At 39.4% G+C, this 15,566-nt stretch overlaps 1 protein-coding gene across 5 annotated transcripts in view; it reads right to left on the reverse strand.

Moving 5' to 3' along the window:
- Positions 1–15,494, reverse strand: part of KIAA0753 (KIAA0753 ortholog) — a 31,140-nt gene extending 15,646 nt beyond the window's left edge. For 2 of the 5 annotated variants that reach the window (XM_034752507.1, XM_034752503.1), the window contains exons 1-12: positions 15,437–15,494; positions 14,382–14,424; positions 13,919–14,047; positions 13,668–13,816; positions 12,447–13,044; positions 11,498–11,604; positions 11,159–11,221; positions 9,089–9,304; positions 6,645–6,855; positions 5,031–5,257; positions 3,085–3,254; positions 143–259 (exon numbers count right to left, since the gene is read on the reverse strand). In XM_034752507.1, coding sequence (XP_034608398.1) covers positions 143–259; positions 3,085–3,254; positions 5,031–5,257; positions 6,645–6,855; positions 9,089–9,304; positions 11,159–11,221; positions 11,498–11,604; positions 12,447–13,044; positions 13,668–13,757 — 1,799 coding nt within the window. In that variant the 5' untranslated portion in view covers positions 13,758–13,816; positions 13,919–14,047; positions 14,382–14,424; positions 15,437–15,494. The remainder of the gene's footprint in view (positions 1–142; positions 260–3,084; positions 3,255–5,030; positions 5,258–6,644; positions 6,856–9,088; positions 9,305–11,158; positions 11,222–11,497; positions 11,605–12,446; positions 13,045–13,667; positions 13,817–13,918; positions 14,048–14,381; positions 14,425–15,436) is intronic. The other 3 variants (XM_034752504.1, XM_034752506.1, XM_034752505.1) reach the window with 3 other exon arrangements.
- Between the last annotated feature and the right edge of the window lie 72 nt (positions 15,495–15,566).

Below are 15,566 nucleotides of genomic sequence, written 5' to 3' on the forward strand. Positions count from 1 at the left end.
TGAAGAAGTGGCCTTAATTCAGTTTTTGCCTGACTAAAAAGCGTTAACTGTTTTACCCTCAAAATGTAATTAAGAAAAGATATATTTAGAAAAATAATATATTATTGTTTGCATTTCTGGATAAAGGATATCCAAGGCCAACCTGAGAGCTTCTTTTTCAATGGCTCCTAATCGTCCTTCTTCAGTTCCCTCTTTCTGCAAAGCTGACTGTTCTCTGCTGGAAGCTTTGGGACTAGCATTCATGTATCCCCAAGGAGCACTGTGAATGAGGAAAATTTTATTTCTTATATATATATGATCCCTTTCCCACTTTCCTAACAAGAAAGATGTCTGTTCATAGCAGGCAAAATTATTATACCAAAACCTGACTCAGTTAGGCCTCAGTCCTGCAAGAACTTGCACACATTTCAGTTTACTCACATCAGTAACCCCACTGAAGTGAAGGGGTGGAGGCATGCTCTCAAATTTAAGCATGTGTGAAAGAGTTTGCAAGACCGGGACCTGAGTTAAAAAAAATGAACATTAACATGAGAAGTCTGGTAACATTAGCCTTGAATTTCTTCCCTTTTCTCAACATAGGGCCTGCAATGGGCTCCATGCAGAAGCAGAGTTACGCCCACATGGAACCCACTGCAGGATCAGGGTCCTAGTTACTTTAATGTGTTGTAGCTATCACTTGTTCACAGAAGTCTAGCTAACATTTTTTAAACAGTAGAAAAGAGAAATAAATTCAAAGACTCAAATTTAAGTTGTAACAGAACTTGCCCTGCCACGTTAGGATCGACTTTTCAAAAGCTTATCTCATATTCATTCTATCAAATTCTAAATTAAACTTCAAATAATTTATATCAATTAAAAATATGACGACTATTTAAAACATGCATTTAAAAAAAATGTTTTCTATACCAAATCAATTATTCAAGCATTTATTCCTGGACCCTGCAATGAATCAACAAACATTGCTTGTTAATCTGTAATGTGTAAGAACATGAGAATGGCCATATTGGGTCAAACCAATGATCCATCTGGCCCAGTATCCTGTCTTCCAATAGGGACTGGGGCCAGATGCTTCAGAGGGAATGAACAGAACAGGGCTATTTCGAGTGATCCATTCCTTGTTGTTCAGTCCCTGCTTCTGGCAGTAACAGGTTGTTTCCTATCTTGTATTCAATTATTGATCCATGAGAGGACCTTCCCTCTTATCCCATGACTGCTTAGTTTGCTTATGACTCTGATGAGGAACCTTGTCAAAAGCTTTATGAAAGTCCAAGTACACTATATCCACTGGATCACCCTTGTCCACATGTTCCTTGACCCCCTTCAGAAAATTGTAGTAGATTGGGGAGGCATGATTTCCCTTTACAAAAGCTGTTTTGACTCTTCCCCCCGCCCCCCCCAACACATTGTGTTCATCTATGTATCTGATCATTCTGATCTTTACCATCGTTTCAATCAATCTGCCTGGTACTGAAGTTAGATTTACCGATCTACAATTGCAAGTATGGCCTTTGGAGCTTTTTTTTTTTAAAAAAAATTGTCATTACATTAGCTATTGTCCAGTCCTCTGATAGAAAGGCTGATTTCAGTGATAGGTTATATACCACTGTTAGTAGTTCTACAATTTCATATCGGAGTTCCTTCAGAACTCTTGGGAGAATATCATCTGGTCCTGGTGTCTTATTACTGTTTAATTAATCAATTTATTCCAAAACCTCCTCTACTGACATCTCAATCTGGGACTGTTCCTTAGATCTGTCACCTAAAAAGAATGGCTCAGGTGTAGAGATCTCCCTCAGATCCTCTGGGGTGAAGACTAATACCAAGAATTCATTTAGCTTCTTCACAACGGTCTTGTCTTGTGTGTTTTTTTAGCAGCTCAGTCATCCAGTGGCCGTACTGACTGCTTGACAGGCTTCCTGCTTCTGATGTACTTAAATATTTACTGTTAGTTTTTGTGCCTTTGGCTAGTTGCTCTTCAAATTCTTTTTTGGTCTTCCTAATTATATTTTTACACTTCACTTGGCAGTTTATGCTCCTTGCATTTTCTTCACGAACATTTGACTTCCAAATTGTAAAGGATGTCTTTTTGCCTCTAGCTGCCTCTTTTACTTTATTGTTTAGCCGTGGGGGGCATTTTTTTGGACCGCTTACTGTTTTTGTTTTATTTGGGATATACTATTAGTTTGAGCCTCTATTATGGTTTTTTTTAATAGTTTCCATGAAGCTTGCAGGCATTTCATTCATGACTGTTCTTTTTAATTTCCATTTAACTAGCTTCCTCATTTTTGTATAGTTCCCCTTTTTGAAGTTAAATGCTACTATGGTAGGTTTCTGGGACATATCCGCCCCACAAGGATGTTATATTTAATTACATTATGGTCACTATTACTGAGCACTCCAGTTATATTCACCTTTTGGACCAGACACTGTGCTCCATTTAGGATGAAATCCAGAATTGATTCTCACCTTGTAGATTCCAAAGCTAGCTGCTCCAAGACGCAGCCATTAAATGGTGCCTAGAAATTTCCAACGCTGCATACCATCCTACAGTGACATGTGCCCAATCCACATAGGGATATCTGAAATAGCCCATTATTACCGGTTTTCTGTTTTTGTAGCCCCTCTAATCTCCCTGAGTATTTCACAATCATCATCCCGGTCAGGTAGTTGAAAGTATATTCCCGCTGCTATATTCTTATTGTTCAAGCATGGAATTTCTATCCGTAGAGATTCTATGGTACAGTTTGAGTCATTTTAAGATTTTTCCTATATTTGGACTCTATGCTTTCTTTCACTTTTAGTGCCATTCCCCCACCAGCACAACTTAATCTGTCATTCCTATATATTTAGTACCCTGCTATTTCTGTGTCCCATTGATTATCATTGTTCCAGCAAGTTTCTGTGATGCCTATTATATCAATATCCTCATTTAATACCAGGCACTGAAATTCAGCCATTTTAGCATTTAGACTTCTAGTATCTGTATACAAACACTTATAAAATTTGTCAATATTTAGTTGTCATTACAAATATAGTTGTACCTTACAAATATAAAATGCCTGTCCCACTTGAATGTTAACGTACCGTTTAGGTGAAGCAGGTGGCGATGTAGGATTTGGAGGTACCCAAGGTAGTCTACTCTCCTTAACAAGTGGTTTGCTCTCTTTTAGCCTGAAAGCTACAGTGGTCTCTTGAAACCGGGCATGTTTTGCCTGAGGCTGCACAGGTCTCGATCTTGAAAGCTTACGGATTCCCTTGAAGACATATTAACATTCAAAAGATGTTCAGACTTTTAAAAATACATATTCCGCACAGTGGATCAGAATTTCTGTCTTAGAGTCAGGTCTAAGGGACTGATTCTGCAGAGCTGAAGTCAATGGAGGTTTTAATACTGACTTTAATGAGAATATGAATGCACCCAAATAGAGTGTGGGCCCTAATCCTGCATCCCTTACTCATGCAAACAATCCAATTGTTTTCAGTGGCAGTATTCACATGAGTAAGGGCTTTTTACATATGGGATATTTGTAGTACTGAGCCTGCTCATGAGTAGAGCTATTTAGAGATTTATTAGGACTTCTGCCGAAGGGAGTGGCATAGCTAAAACACTGCCAAGTTTATATGTACTAGGCTAAGAAACTAGACAATTGTTCTACAGTGGGTAATTTCTGAAAGCTATTTTACGCTCACAGGTATGAACTATCCTGACGTCTGGTTGAAACACATGGACTGAGTCACCGTGTTATGAATTATTAAAATGCTTAACTTAGCTGCTCACAGGCCGCACTGATATTAATATAGTAAGAACAAATATATGTAATTACACCAAATCTCCTGATTTTTCAGGCTGAGGTGAGTGAGAAAAAAATCCATCCATAAATGCATCCAAAAATATCTATTTTCAATTTTGGGGCATTTTAGAATGTTTTTAAAGAAGGAAATGTCAGTAACATGCAAAAAGAATGAATGAGTTTCCTTGCACCAAGGAGGCCATCTGCTGGTTGCAAATGGCATTTACTAAAACACAAGTAAGTGGTTATATAATTACAAATAATTATTTTAATAAATACATCATTAATGTCATGGGATGAAATATTTCAACTTTAAGTCCAAGTTGAAAAACAGCAGTACAAATCCAATACCATACAAACACTTACTTGCACGCTAATTTTCTGCAGAATTGTTAAATGTCATTTCCAGTTATGCAATTTATTTCCAACTGGTGGTAATGCTGCTTTTTTAGTGGTATGTTTTTTTAAGTGATCACAAGAGCAGAAAGAACCAAGCAGCAAGGAAATGCAGAACACTCAGACTCAGGAATGGCCATCCAGGTCCAGTGGAGTAATCGGGTCATTTTTTCAGTGTTTGGAGTGAGGGTAGAGCATTTAGGACCTGATCCAATGGACACAGAAATCAACAGAAAGCCTCCCAGGGACTCCAACCGGCTTCCTCCTGAAACGTGCCAAGTGTTCTCCATTCCCCCTGAAATGAATGGAACTTTACACTAGTGCAGCTGAAAGCAGTTGGCTTTAATTGAATGTACCTACCTCAAAGGCAAATGTTAAAGCCCTTCCCTTTCCTCCATCACTCCATATTAACTACATTTATTAAGGATGCTAATGGGACACCACTGACTGAAAAAAAAAGACAACCATACTTCTGTATGACAATGTATACCTATTACTATTGCCAACATGAAACAGAATTCTCTGTTTTTCCCCAATGCATTTACTGAAAGCATTTGATAATACTTTGTAGATAGTTAGCTTTTTCTACATCCATGGGGCTTTCACAATGCAACCGAGGACAGAAAAAACTATTTTTAAAAACAGGAACATGTGGTTATAAAGACACAAAATCTGATAGGGACATTCAGAGGCAGATGTAGAGTCTGAAGCCGCTTTTAACTTAGTTTTTGAAAGTTACTTGGTTTCATGTTGATGGTGTCCCTTTAACAGTACCTTATATTCACTTAAAGCTCCCTTAAGAGAAGAGGAAAGGGTACATTATTTTAAGTGTCACATTTGTACCTGTTTGGCAGGTAATAATACACCTTTCTTCCTCAAAGGTCCACTTTCAAGCACAGGGGCTTTTTTCACAGCTCCAGCTCTCATCAATGCATCCTGACTTGTTTTTAAAACTGCATATCTGTCTGAGGTGTGTGGGTCATGCTCTTGCTGGAATTCTTGATCTGATAAATCAGCATGACTGCTTAGCTTCTGTGCCAATGGAATATTTGCAGTATGTTGATCTTCATCTACATAAATAATTAAAAATAAACCTTAGATTGGAAGCTCTTTGGAGCAGGGACTATCTTTCTGTACAAAGACAGAACTGAGACTAGCACAATGGAGTCCCGGTCCATGACTGTGACTCCTAAGTACTACTGCACTACAAATAAACCACCACCACCACTCTGGTAAACTCCAAACATTTCCTTTGCCAAACAATACACAAGCTGGTTCTCTGCTCTGCTTCAGTAAGCAGTTTATATGCTTGAAAGATTCTTGGTATTCAAGGCCACTTGAGGACTAGAAAAAGACAACAAACACTACTAGCAGCAGGAGACATGAAATTCAGTAGATAACTAGGGACATGCGCTCTCTTTAAATTCATGAAAAACAAGATCCTCGCACAGATTATACTCTCAGTAAGAAAGGAAAGGAAGTTAGAATATGCTACTCTAAGAAACAACCCTTTGAGGAAGACACTACATATAATTATACTAATGTTATAGTTTGGACTGCTTTCAGGATGTATCAAACTGGTTTAATTAAACTTCACAATAGAGAAGGAAAGTGTTATGAAGCCTGTATAGAGAGAGGTTAAATGATTACCCCAAGGTCACACAGTAAACCAGCGGCAAAGACAGAAATAAAACTCAGAACTCCAGCTTGCCAGTCCCCTGTTCTACCCATAAGCTAATGCTTCTTCTCTTGCCTTGAAACTAGGGAGGAAGGAAAAGCATAAAGTTACTGTGCGAGGGGAAAACAGCCTAGAATTAAGAGAGAGGTTCTTGGGTTTTTTGTCTCGCTCTCAAAAGCACAAAAGCCTACACAAAACCAAGGAAATTCTGAGCTAAAGCTTTGACACCACCTTTCATTCAATCCAACTGTGTACACACATTGCTGCATCTATGGTGCAGATTCCCCAACAGTGGGTAATCTTATATTCCACTAGAATGTATTTCATAAATAGCTATGTAGATAGTTAGATGTATTTTATATACATCATTAGAATCAACTAATAGAGAATCACCTCGGATATATACTGCAATATAGACATTGGAGGGTCTCTTTAGAAGAAAATCCAACTGTGCTCCAAAGCAAAAATAAAAAAGTTAAAAACAGTATGGCAAAGATATTTTTAAAATAAGTTAAATAATGAGGTTTAAGTTGGTACATGAAGCTGGAGAACCCCTCTTATGGCAACAAGCTGTCATTTCATGTGAAGCATTGAAGGAATTGTGTACCAAAGCTGCAGGGTTCTGGCAAGCACACCATGAGCAAGAAGACACTCTTGTACCATGAATGGGCCATTCTGCTCCTCAGACAAAAACATTATTATACATGTCATTTCTGATCACTATGCGGCTTATAAATTAACCAATGAAATCCTTTTAATTAAGTATTCAGAGCACATACCAGTCAGGAGTTTCCTAGCTACTGAAGGTTTTTTCTGTTCTTGTCCAAGTCGCTCCTTTGAGATGGGTGGTTTCTTCTCTTTTTTTGGAGATGCAATCTGCTCTCTGGCTGGAAACATCTCGCTGCTCACTGGAGATTTTCCCTGAGATGCCGAGAGACATTTCTTCACTTTTTTGGGTGATCGTTTCTTCTCCAGCAGAGAATCCAAATCCTGCCACAATTTTTTTCATTTAAGTTAAACTCTCATTAAACTTGTTTTGTTAATGTTGGCAGACTGATGAGATGCAAAGCTCAAGGGTACTGATTTTTTTTAAATTATCACTCAAAAAGCTTTGGAATTATAATTAATGTAATAATCGTACATGAAAATGCCTGTATCATTTACATCATTTTTTATTGACTAAAGTAAGAGCATTTAAATGTAAAACACTTAAAGAATATAAACTAGTTTGCACAAACAGATATTAGAGCTCCATTGTGAAAAGAAAAGTATTTTATCAGATTTTAAACAGCAGACAAGTCCTAAAAACTGCTGTTATGAAATGTGCCCAGATATATAATCCTAAAACAACTACTCAATGTTTGATGATCAGTCCACATGGACACCAGTTCATATCACAAAAACACACCACCACAATTGGCATTAACTGACACCTTTGTTGGCAAGTACTGAATGGGGAATGGAGACTGAATTACTCTCGCTACTACAAATAGACTTTCTAGGACCATTTGGGAAAATAGTACAGGGAAGCTTGTACTTCTGCTGCCATGCTGTACCCATTTTGTTGCTAAAGAAAAGAGAACAAAGTCCCCAGGGAGGTCAAGCCAGCACCTTTCACTAACACTGAATTCATTATTTTACTGAAGTGCATTTTCACACTGTGCCTCAATCACCTTCAGAAGCTAAATTAACCAAGTGGGGTCTTTAAACCTGAGAAGGACTCTAAGAAGCTTCTGACAGGTCAGGTGGTTTTCTTGCTTACCTCCTAACAAACAGCTCTGACCATTTTGGTGGGCATCATCAGTTCTTATTTTGAATGTCCAGAAATCATTCCAAAAATGTTCGAACATTATAAAATCCTTCTTATCTGGTCAATAAACAAGGTAACCTCCAACAGGTTAAGTATTTGTGACATTTAAAGACACATAGTACCAGTGCTCAGATACTATGGTGATGGAGCCATGCAAGTACTCAGATAGAGTATTTGATAAATAGTATATTCCTAGCTCAACATATCCCTTGCTGGCATAACTCATCCGTAATAAGTACTGAAATGGTAATATCAATGAGACTTCTTTGGCCTCAAATTGAACCCGGGCAAAAAACAAATATCCATGATTGTGAGAAAAACCACAGGATAAAACTTTTGTGCCTTATTCTTGGTTTTCTCGGAACCTGCAACTCATGCTTCAGAAGTCTTCTGTGCTGAAGGCACATAGGGGCATTCCAGAACGAGGTTTGGCATCAGGAGATATGGTTTTAACAGACATTGCCCATAACCAGGCCACTACACTTCTGGTATAGATTATTCTTGCCAGAACCAGACTTGATATATATCTCCTTGCTAAAAGCACTTACGACCTGAAATTGGCCATTCACATAGACAATTTGATATTCATCTAGAATCTACCTAACAAATAATCTCCCTTTTGGTTAGTTGATTTAAAAATTGCTCTTAAAAAGAGGACCTGTGGGCAACAGATTAATAGCCTTCACCTTCCTGCCAGAGGGAAAGAAGAAAGACTTTTTCCAGCATAATGTCATAAGTAGCCTACCATTTTTTCCCCACCTGAAGCAACAATGATCATCACTGCTTTCTGTAGGCAGTTTATAGCACTTTAAATAAAATTACAGACATTGTAATCATAATAATACTTTAAGGTGGTTAAGATATTTTCTAAAAATCTCTCATGGCTGCAGTGTCAGTTCCACACCTAAAATAAGCAACAACAAATAATCCACTTTTTTATGTGGCCCACAGAATCTTGATCAGTTTAAAAAAGAATCACTTGGGGTTAAGGGTTACAACAGTAAGGCTGATTTTGAGAGTTTCTAGTTTGTATTAACAGGAATAAATAAGTATTTAAAAAATTTAGAGCTGCTCTTTTCCTACCATACACACTCCCAGTGAGCTTCTAACTTGATAATCATATACATGGCAGAAATATCTCCAACCAAAGTGGTTATAGAACATAGTGATGAAGTAAATTTTGCAGCTATATCTTTATCTCCTAGCTAGGTTCTGGTACTACAACCGTTACAGCAGCATCTGAAAGCCATATAGCCACAAACCCTGGCAACTGCAACATGCACTTATTAAGCCATATTTTTACTGGTAATATTTTATCCCGCCCATGTGTGATATAGTTTGCACCCAGAACTTAAATATTTCATCCAGTCTCTTCTACATCAGCCCTGAAGAAAAATTAAGCACTTTCCACACCTCAATTTGTAGCAGAATGTCTATGATGATGTCAGGAACAGAAGAATCCATTTCTAATTTGGCAGAACATAGAGAGAGTTGTCGAATGAGATTGCCCAACTCCTTGTAATGGGCAGGAACCTGCTGCTCTGATTGATCAGTAAATTGAGTGGCAAACACCTGCAAGGCACGAATGGCTCCTCTGTGGGCAGCAGCCACTCTGGACATGGCTCGAGACTGTGGCACAAAGGAAAGACATGGGTGATTAAATATCCAGCACGTTTCAAGTGACGTTATTCAGAGAATTGTTAGAAGAATTTCACTGATCATTTAAGTAATTATATTTTGCTCTCAGTTAATTGTGATGGAGACGTATCCACCCTTGTGATGAAATTTGGCAGCTGCTTAAGCAGTGCAGAAAAGATTCATAGATTCTAAGGCCAGAAGGGACCATTGTGATCATCTAGTCTGACCTCCTGTAGAACACACGCCATAGAACTTCCCCAAAGTAATTCCTAGAGCAGATCTTTTAGAAAAACAATCCATTTTGATTTAAAAATTGTCAGTGACTGAGACGCCACCATTATCCTTGTTAACTGTCCCAATGATTAATTACTCCCACCATTAAAAATGTATGTCTTATTTCCAGTCTGAATTTTCAACTTTCAGCCGTTGAATTTCTCTGCTAGATCGAAGAGCCCATTATTAAATATTTGTTCCCCATGCATATACTGATACACTGTAATCAAGTCAGCCCTTAACCTTCTCTTTGTTAAGCTAAATAGATTGTGCTCCTTGAGTCTATCGCTGTAAAGCCATGTTTTCTAATCCTTTAATCATTCTTATGGCTCTTCTCTGAACTCTCTTGAATTGTGGGCACCAAAACTGGACACAGTATTCCAGCAGCAGTCCCGGCAGGGCTAAATGTAAAGTAAAATAACCTCTCTACCCCAACTCCAGGTTCCTCTGGTTATGCATCCTAGGATCACATTAGCTCTTTTGGCCACAATATCACACTGGGAGCTCATGTTCAGCTGATTATCCACTGAGACACTCAAATCTTTTCCAGAATCACTGCTTCCCAGGATAAAGTCCCCCATCCTGTAAGTTTGGTCTATATTCTTTGTTCATAGATGTATACATTTACAGTTAGTTGTATTAAAATGCATATTGTTTGTTTGCTGCCCGTTTACCAAACAATCCAGATTGCTGTGAATCAGTGGCCTGTCCTCATTATTATTAACCAGCCCCTAATTTTTTGTGTCATCTGTAAACTTGATCAGTGATTATTTTATATTTTCTTCTAGGTCATTGATAAGAATATTAATAGCATAGGGCCAAGAACTGATCCCTGCAGGACCCTACTGGAAACATCCATTCAAGAATGATTCCTGGTTTACAGTTACATTTTTAGATCTGTCAGCCAGTTTTTAATTCATTTAATGTCTGCCATATTAATTTTATTAGACAGACAAGATGGGTGAGATAATATCTTTTATTGGACCAACTTCTGTTGGTGAAAGAGACAAGCTTTCAAGCTTACACAGAGTTCCAATAAAAGATATTACCTCACCCACCTTGTCTCTCTAATATCCTGGAACCAACATGGCTAAAACAACTCTGCATACCACTATGTTAATTTTATATCATTCTAGTTTTTTAAATTAAAATGTCCTGTGGCAACAAGTCAAACACCTTACAGAATTCTAAGTATATTATGTTAACACTATTCCCTTTATCAACCAACCTTGTAAACTCATTAAAAAAAAAAATGGTATCAAGTTATTTTCCTATTTTCCAAAAACCCATGTTGACTTGCATTAATTACATCAGCCACCTTTAGTTTTTTATTAATCGAAGTTATACAGTCAATATACCAAATATTATGCTAGCCTGAAGTAAAGCAGCTGAGTTATAAATCCAAGACAGAAGGTTGGTGGGAACATTTAAAGTCTCAGAATACTTCTCCAATAACGTTGTACTTAAGGAGCCTTTGGAACGGATTCCTAGAAACTGAATTAACCAAAAGATCATTCAAGATCCCAAACACTTGTTTTCAGAAAGATTCAATCCAAGTTCAGTACATCTTACCTTCTTCGTGTGTTTGATTTTATGAGGACTCAGCTTCTCCAAGTCTTCCTGAATTTCTTTTACCTGTTTATTCAGAAAACAAAAATCACACTCAGAACCAGCTGTGTGTGTATAGATTAAAGGCAAGCCTGTGTTGTAAAATCTAGGTCCAGATCCCAACTTTTCAATTCAGAGGTGTTTTGGTTCATCCCATTATAATGGTAAGGCCCAGTCATGAAATTCGGATCCAAATTAGAACTTCTCAAGTTCAAAGGCTTTTGTTTCTGGCCAGTTCTATTGCATACAGAATACACCATTTTTTTTTTATATACATCCTTTTAAAAAATGATCTGTTCCTACCTGTTGCTGGAGGACATACAGCATCCGAGCAGACCGCGCAGCTTGCTCCTGCCTCCTAATGCGAACTCGTCGTTCTTCATCAGGATCCAAGATTTCTTCACATCTCTCTGAAAAGTGTTATTTTTGCAAAATGCAGCGAGTTACAGGTCTTGACAATCTAGTTAATCTGATGAAATCCTGATTTAAGCTAAATGCGTGATTACCTAGCAAGGGAGCTTCCTTCATTGCAGGACCAATTCACAGTGCACCTTTACTTTGGCAAGACATTATCTTGAACTAATACAGAGAAACTATTTTATCTACACATTCTGTATCATTTTAGGATGTTTTTACATATTCTTATCCAGGTAAATCTTGCCAGCCCCTATTATAATCTCCCAAATCAAATCACAAAGTTGTGGCAGGAACGTACAGAAAGTTATAGCTCGCTAAACCTCTTGCTAAAGATTACAAACGAGTCAATATAATGTCAAAACTAAAAAAAATTTACCACTCCACCTCCCATGCGTCTCAACCTTGATGTAAATGAGTCACTTCTAACAAGCAAGAGTTCTGACAACCATTGGTCTCTTTCCTGTAACTGCTAACAATGATTCTAGCTGTGATGTGGTTTTTGTAATCTGAAGATCTATCCAATAGGAACAGGTCTAAGAGCATCACCAATGCATTTCACACAAGCCATTAAATAGCAACAGTGTTTTATTTACTATCAAAATGGCTTGGATTTGAATCCATGTTATATAGGTGAAAGGCTCCATACCACCTTACTAATACCTTGAATGGATCATGCATTTAATTTTGTCTTAAAAAATTTTTTTTTAACAAAATACACGCGTGCGCACGCACACACGCAGAAATAAACACAGATTCAAGTAAAAGCATAAAAATGGGAGAAGAACAGAGAAACAAGCTATAGTAACGCTATATAAAAAATAATTGTGTCTTTCACCTTTTTTAGCCAGTTCTTCAATTTTCTGGATGCAACATCTCAGTTCTTTTTGCAGTCGTCTGACTTCCTGTGTACTTTTATCTTCAATTTTTTTCAGTCTTGGCTTGGGCCCTGGTCCTGGATCATGGGTGGGTGGAGAATCTGAAACAGGTGGCTTTAACTTGCCCTGATTTGGAGTGTAGAGATACACTTTTGCACCAGAGTTGGTAATCTCCATTTTGGAGGGTTGACCAAGTTGCTGATGATATTTCAAGCATGTCCGAGACTTTGATGTACTCCTCTCTGCAGGATTTTCAGATACTTCTCTCTTACATTGCTCAGATGTCTGGGGGAACACTGATTTATTTTCAGCTTCTTTCACTTGTTCTTCCAGGTGTCTTCGTTTTACATCCCTTTTGGCTAACTGGATGGCCAATTTTAATTTCTCTTCAGATATGACTGAAAATGTGACAGAACTTCTTAAATTGGTGTCATCACCACCACCTAGATCTCTCTGACCATCAGGTGGCTTCAACTTTTCTATTATAATTGGACGAGGGCTGGAGAATCTGACAGCTAAGTTCTCTGGAGCTGCAGGAACGTTCCTATTAAACTGGAGCTGTTCCACAGATTAAACAAAAAATCCACATTATGGAGTGTATTTCACAGATGATGCACCTCAAACATAAAATAATAAGGACAAATGTAACTCCCTTCACAGTACAATTTATCATATCACCACGCAGATAATAGCTACTTTAGTCCTAAAGCATCCTTCCCACTCAAACAAAGGGCCAGATATTTAAAGGTTGCTAGACACCTAAAGATGCAGCTAGATGCCTAGTGAGGTTTTCAAAAGCATTTAGGTGCCTAGTTCCAACTGAAATCAAAAGAAACTTTTAAAAATCTAGCCCAAAGAGCTTTGGCACAGGACACTGCCATAATAAATATTTAAAACAAATAATGCAAAATGATCCCAGGTGGTCCTTACAAGTGAAAAGGAAGGGGTGAAGACAGATATTTACATTTATTCATTTTCAGCTGTAGATTTCAAAGCACTTTACAAAAGAAGGGTAAATATCATGCCAATGGATGCTGGTGACACATGAAAGTAGGCAGGCAAACTTGACACTACAGCTGTGCACAGAACCGGCGTCAGGAAGTAGGTTAAGCTTATCATATTATAAAACAGAATGACAAACCCAACCCAGAGAAGTCATCACTGCAGAAGTCAAATAATACCTGTGTCTGGAGAGTTCTCGCTTCATTCTTTTCTGCTTGGATACTGGATGCAAATGGATCATAGAATGTGGCTGGTTTACTTGGTCCCATCACATTGAATAGAATAGAAGGATACTAAAAATCCAGTGTCACCTGTAAACTGGCCTCTGCTAAAATTATAACAAGTAGACAAGATGTTTGGGTATGGGGTTTTGTGTTTAAAAATAAGACAAGGCCTGACAATGTAATAGCTTAACAGGCAAAACACTCACTTGTGGAAGTAATTTTGAGAACATGCTTTTTGTAGTGGTACAGGCTGGAAGCAAAGTGGGGGATATAGTCACATTTTCTGATGTACTAGATACAGCTTACATTCTTCTTTCACACTCCCAAGCAGCTGGCTATAAAGCAACATTACAGACTGTGAAGGGAATGTTCACATTAGCAGCCATAAGGAGAATACAGGATTAAGGAAAAACTTTTGCAGCTGTTATTACTAGAACAAGGAAACTGTGGTCTACGGAAAAGAGGTGGGTGGAAAAAAACTATTTATTTTCTCAAACATCCCTCAAATTTTTAACCATAAGAGAGATGGCATAAAGTACAGAATATATTGTTGTCAGAAGCAGGTAGACCAATGGAGAGCACACATCTGGATATCTTACATTTCCTTCAGTGCAAAGGGAAATAAAATAAAAATAATGGATCATGAAGCCCTGATATATATAAACTCACCAGCAATTACTTCCAGCTGGAACTGAGGGCTCCTGAGGGTCCCCTAAATTCAAACAATTTCAAGATCAGGTATAATGAGTTTGTTTCTTTCTCTCCAGCCTAAATCACAGACTCCCTTACTCTGCTCCCCAGCTTCTCTGGACATTATCTCTTCTCTATTTCTTCCAACCATGCTGCCCACTGTTGGAGCAAGTGCCAGTTCCTCTGCAGCTCCTGCCAGGGTTATTCCACTCACCTGAATCTTAATACTCCTCCATATATCATGTGAAAACAAATATTTCTCCCTTGCCTGTAACAGTTAATTCCACTCTACCTTTACTACCATTTATAACCAAACTACGTAAAGATAAAGACTCCACTTCTGAATCAACTTCAATTTCCTTCCTTCTCTATTTCAAAGCCCTGTACAATTCCATCCTGCTCCATTTCACAGCAACCCTGGGCTGGAAGGGATCTGGAGAGGTCATCTAGTCCAGCCCCATAGCGCCTAAATTTCAACCCTTCCTAGTCCCTATTTTGTATTCGAGTTTCTCCTGATTGTTCTCTGCCTCCTTCCACCCACTCCCAACGCGGCGTCCTTTCGCACCACCCATTACCCTTGGAGACCCTCCCACCTAGGATTTGCCAAGCCCCCCTCCCACTAACAACTGCAGAAGACCCACGGGTGCTAGGAAGCGTCCCGGCTATAGGGGCCGCACCTCAGCTATACAAGGCGCGGGACCCACTGGGGCTGCAGGCCGCAGTCTCGGGGCGGCCCCGGGGGCTGTCCCTGCAGTGGGGGAGCAGCCGTGCGAAGGGGACGAGAGCGCAGGCGCGTGGGGGGCAGGAGCCCTGGCCCAGAGCAAAGGCGAGGACACGGGGGCCGGGGGTTGTGGGAGGCAGGGCCCAGGGACCAGCCGCTCTGAAGGGAAAGGGGGGAGCGGAGGTCCCGGGGCGTTGGCCAGCGAGGCGACCCAGGGGCTCCCTGCCGCCCCGCTCCGAGCCCAGGCGCGGGATGGCTCGGGGCACCCTGGACCCCGGCTTCCCACAGTGGGGAGGGCGGGGGGGACACCCACCGCAGTGGGGGACTTGGTGAAGCGCTGCGGTTCAAACTCGCTCCATGACAACCGCCGCTATCGCGGGGGCTGCCGGGAATGGAGGGAAAGGTAAGGGTGCCCGGGGCGGCCAATCCTAACCGCACGTGTC

The sequence above is a fragment of the Trachemys scripta genome, chromosome 18 (assembly GCF_013100865.1).
Source record: "Trachemys scripta elegans isolate TJP31775 chromosome 18, CAS_Tse_1.0, whole genome shotgun sequence".
NCBI lineage: Eukaryota > Metazoa > Chordata > Testudines > Emydidae > Trachemys > Trachemys scripta.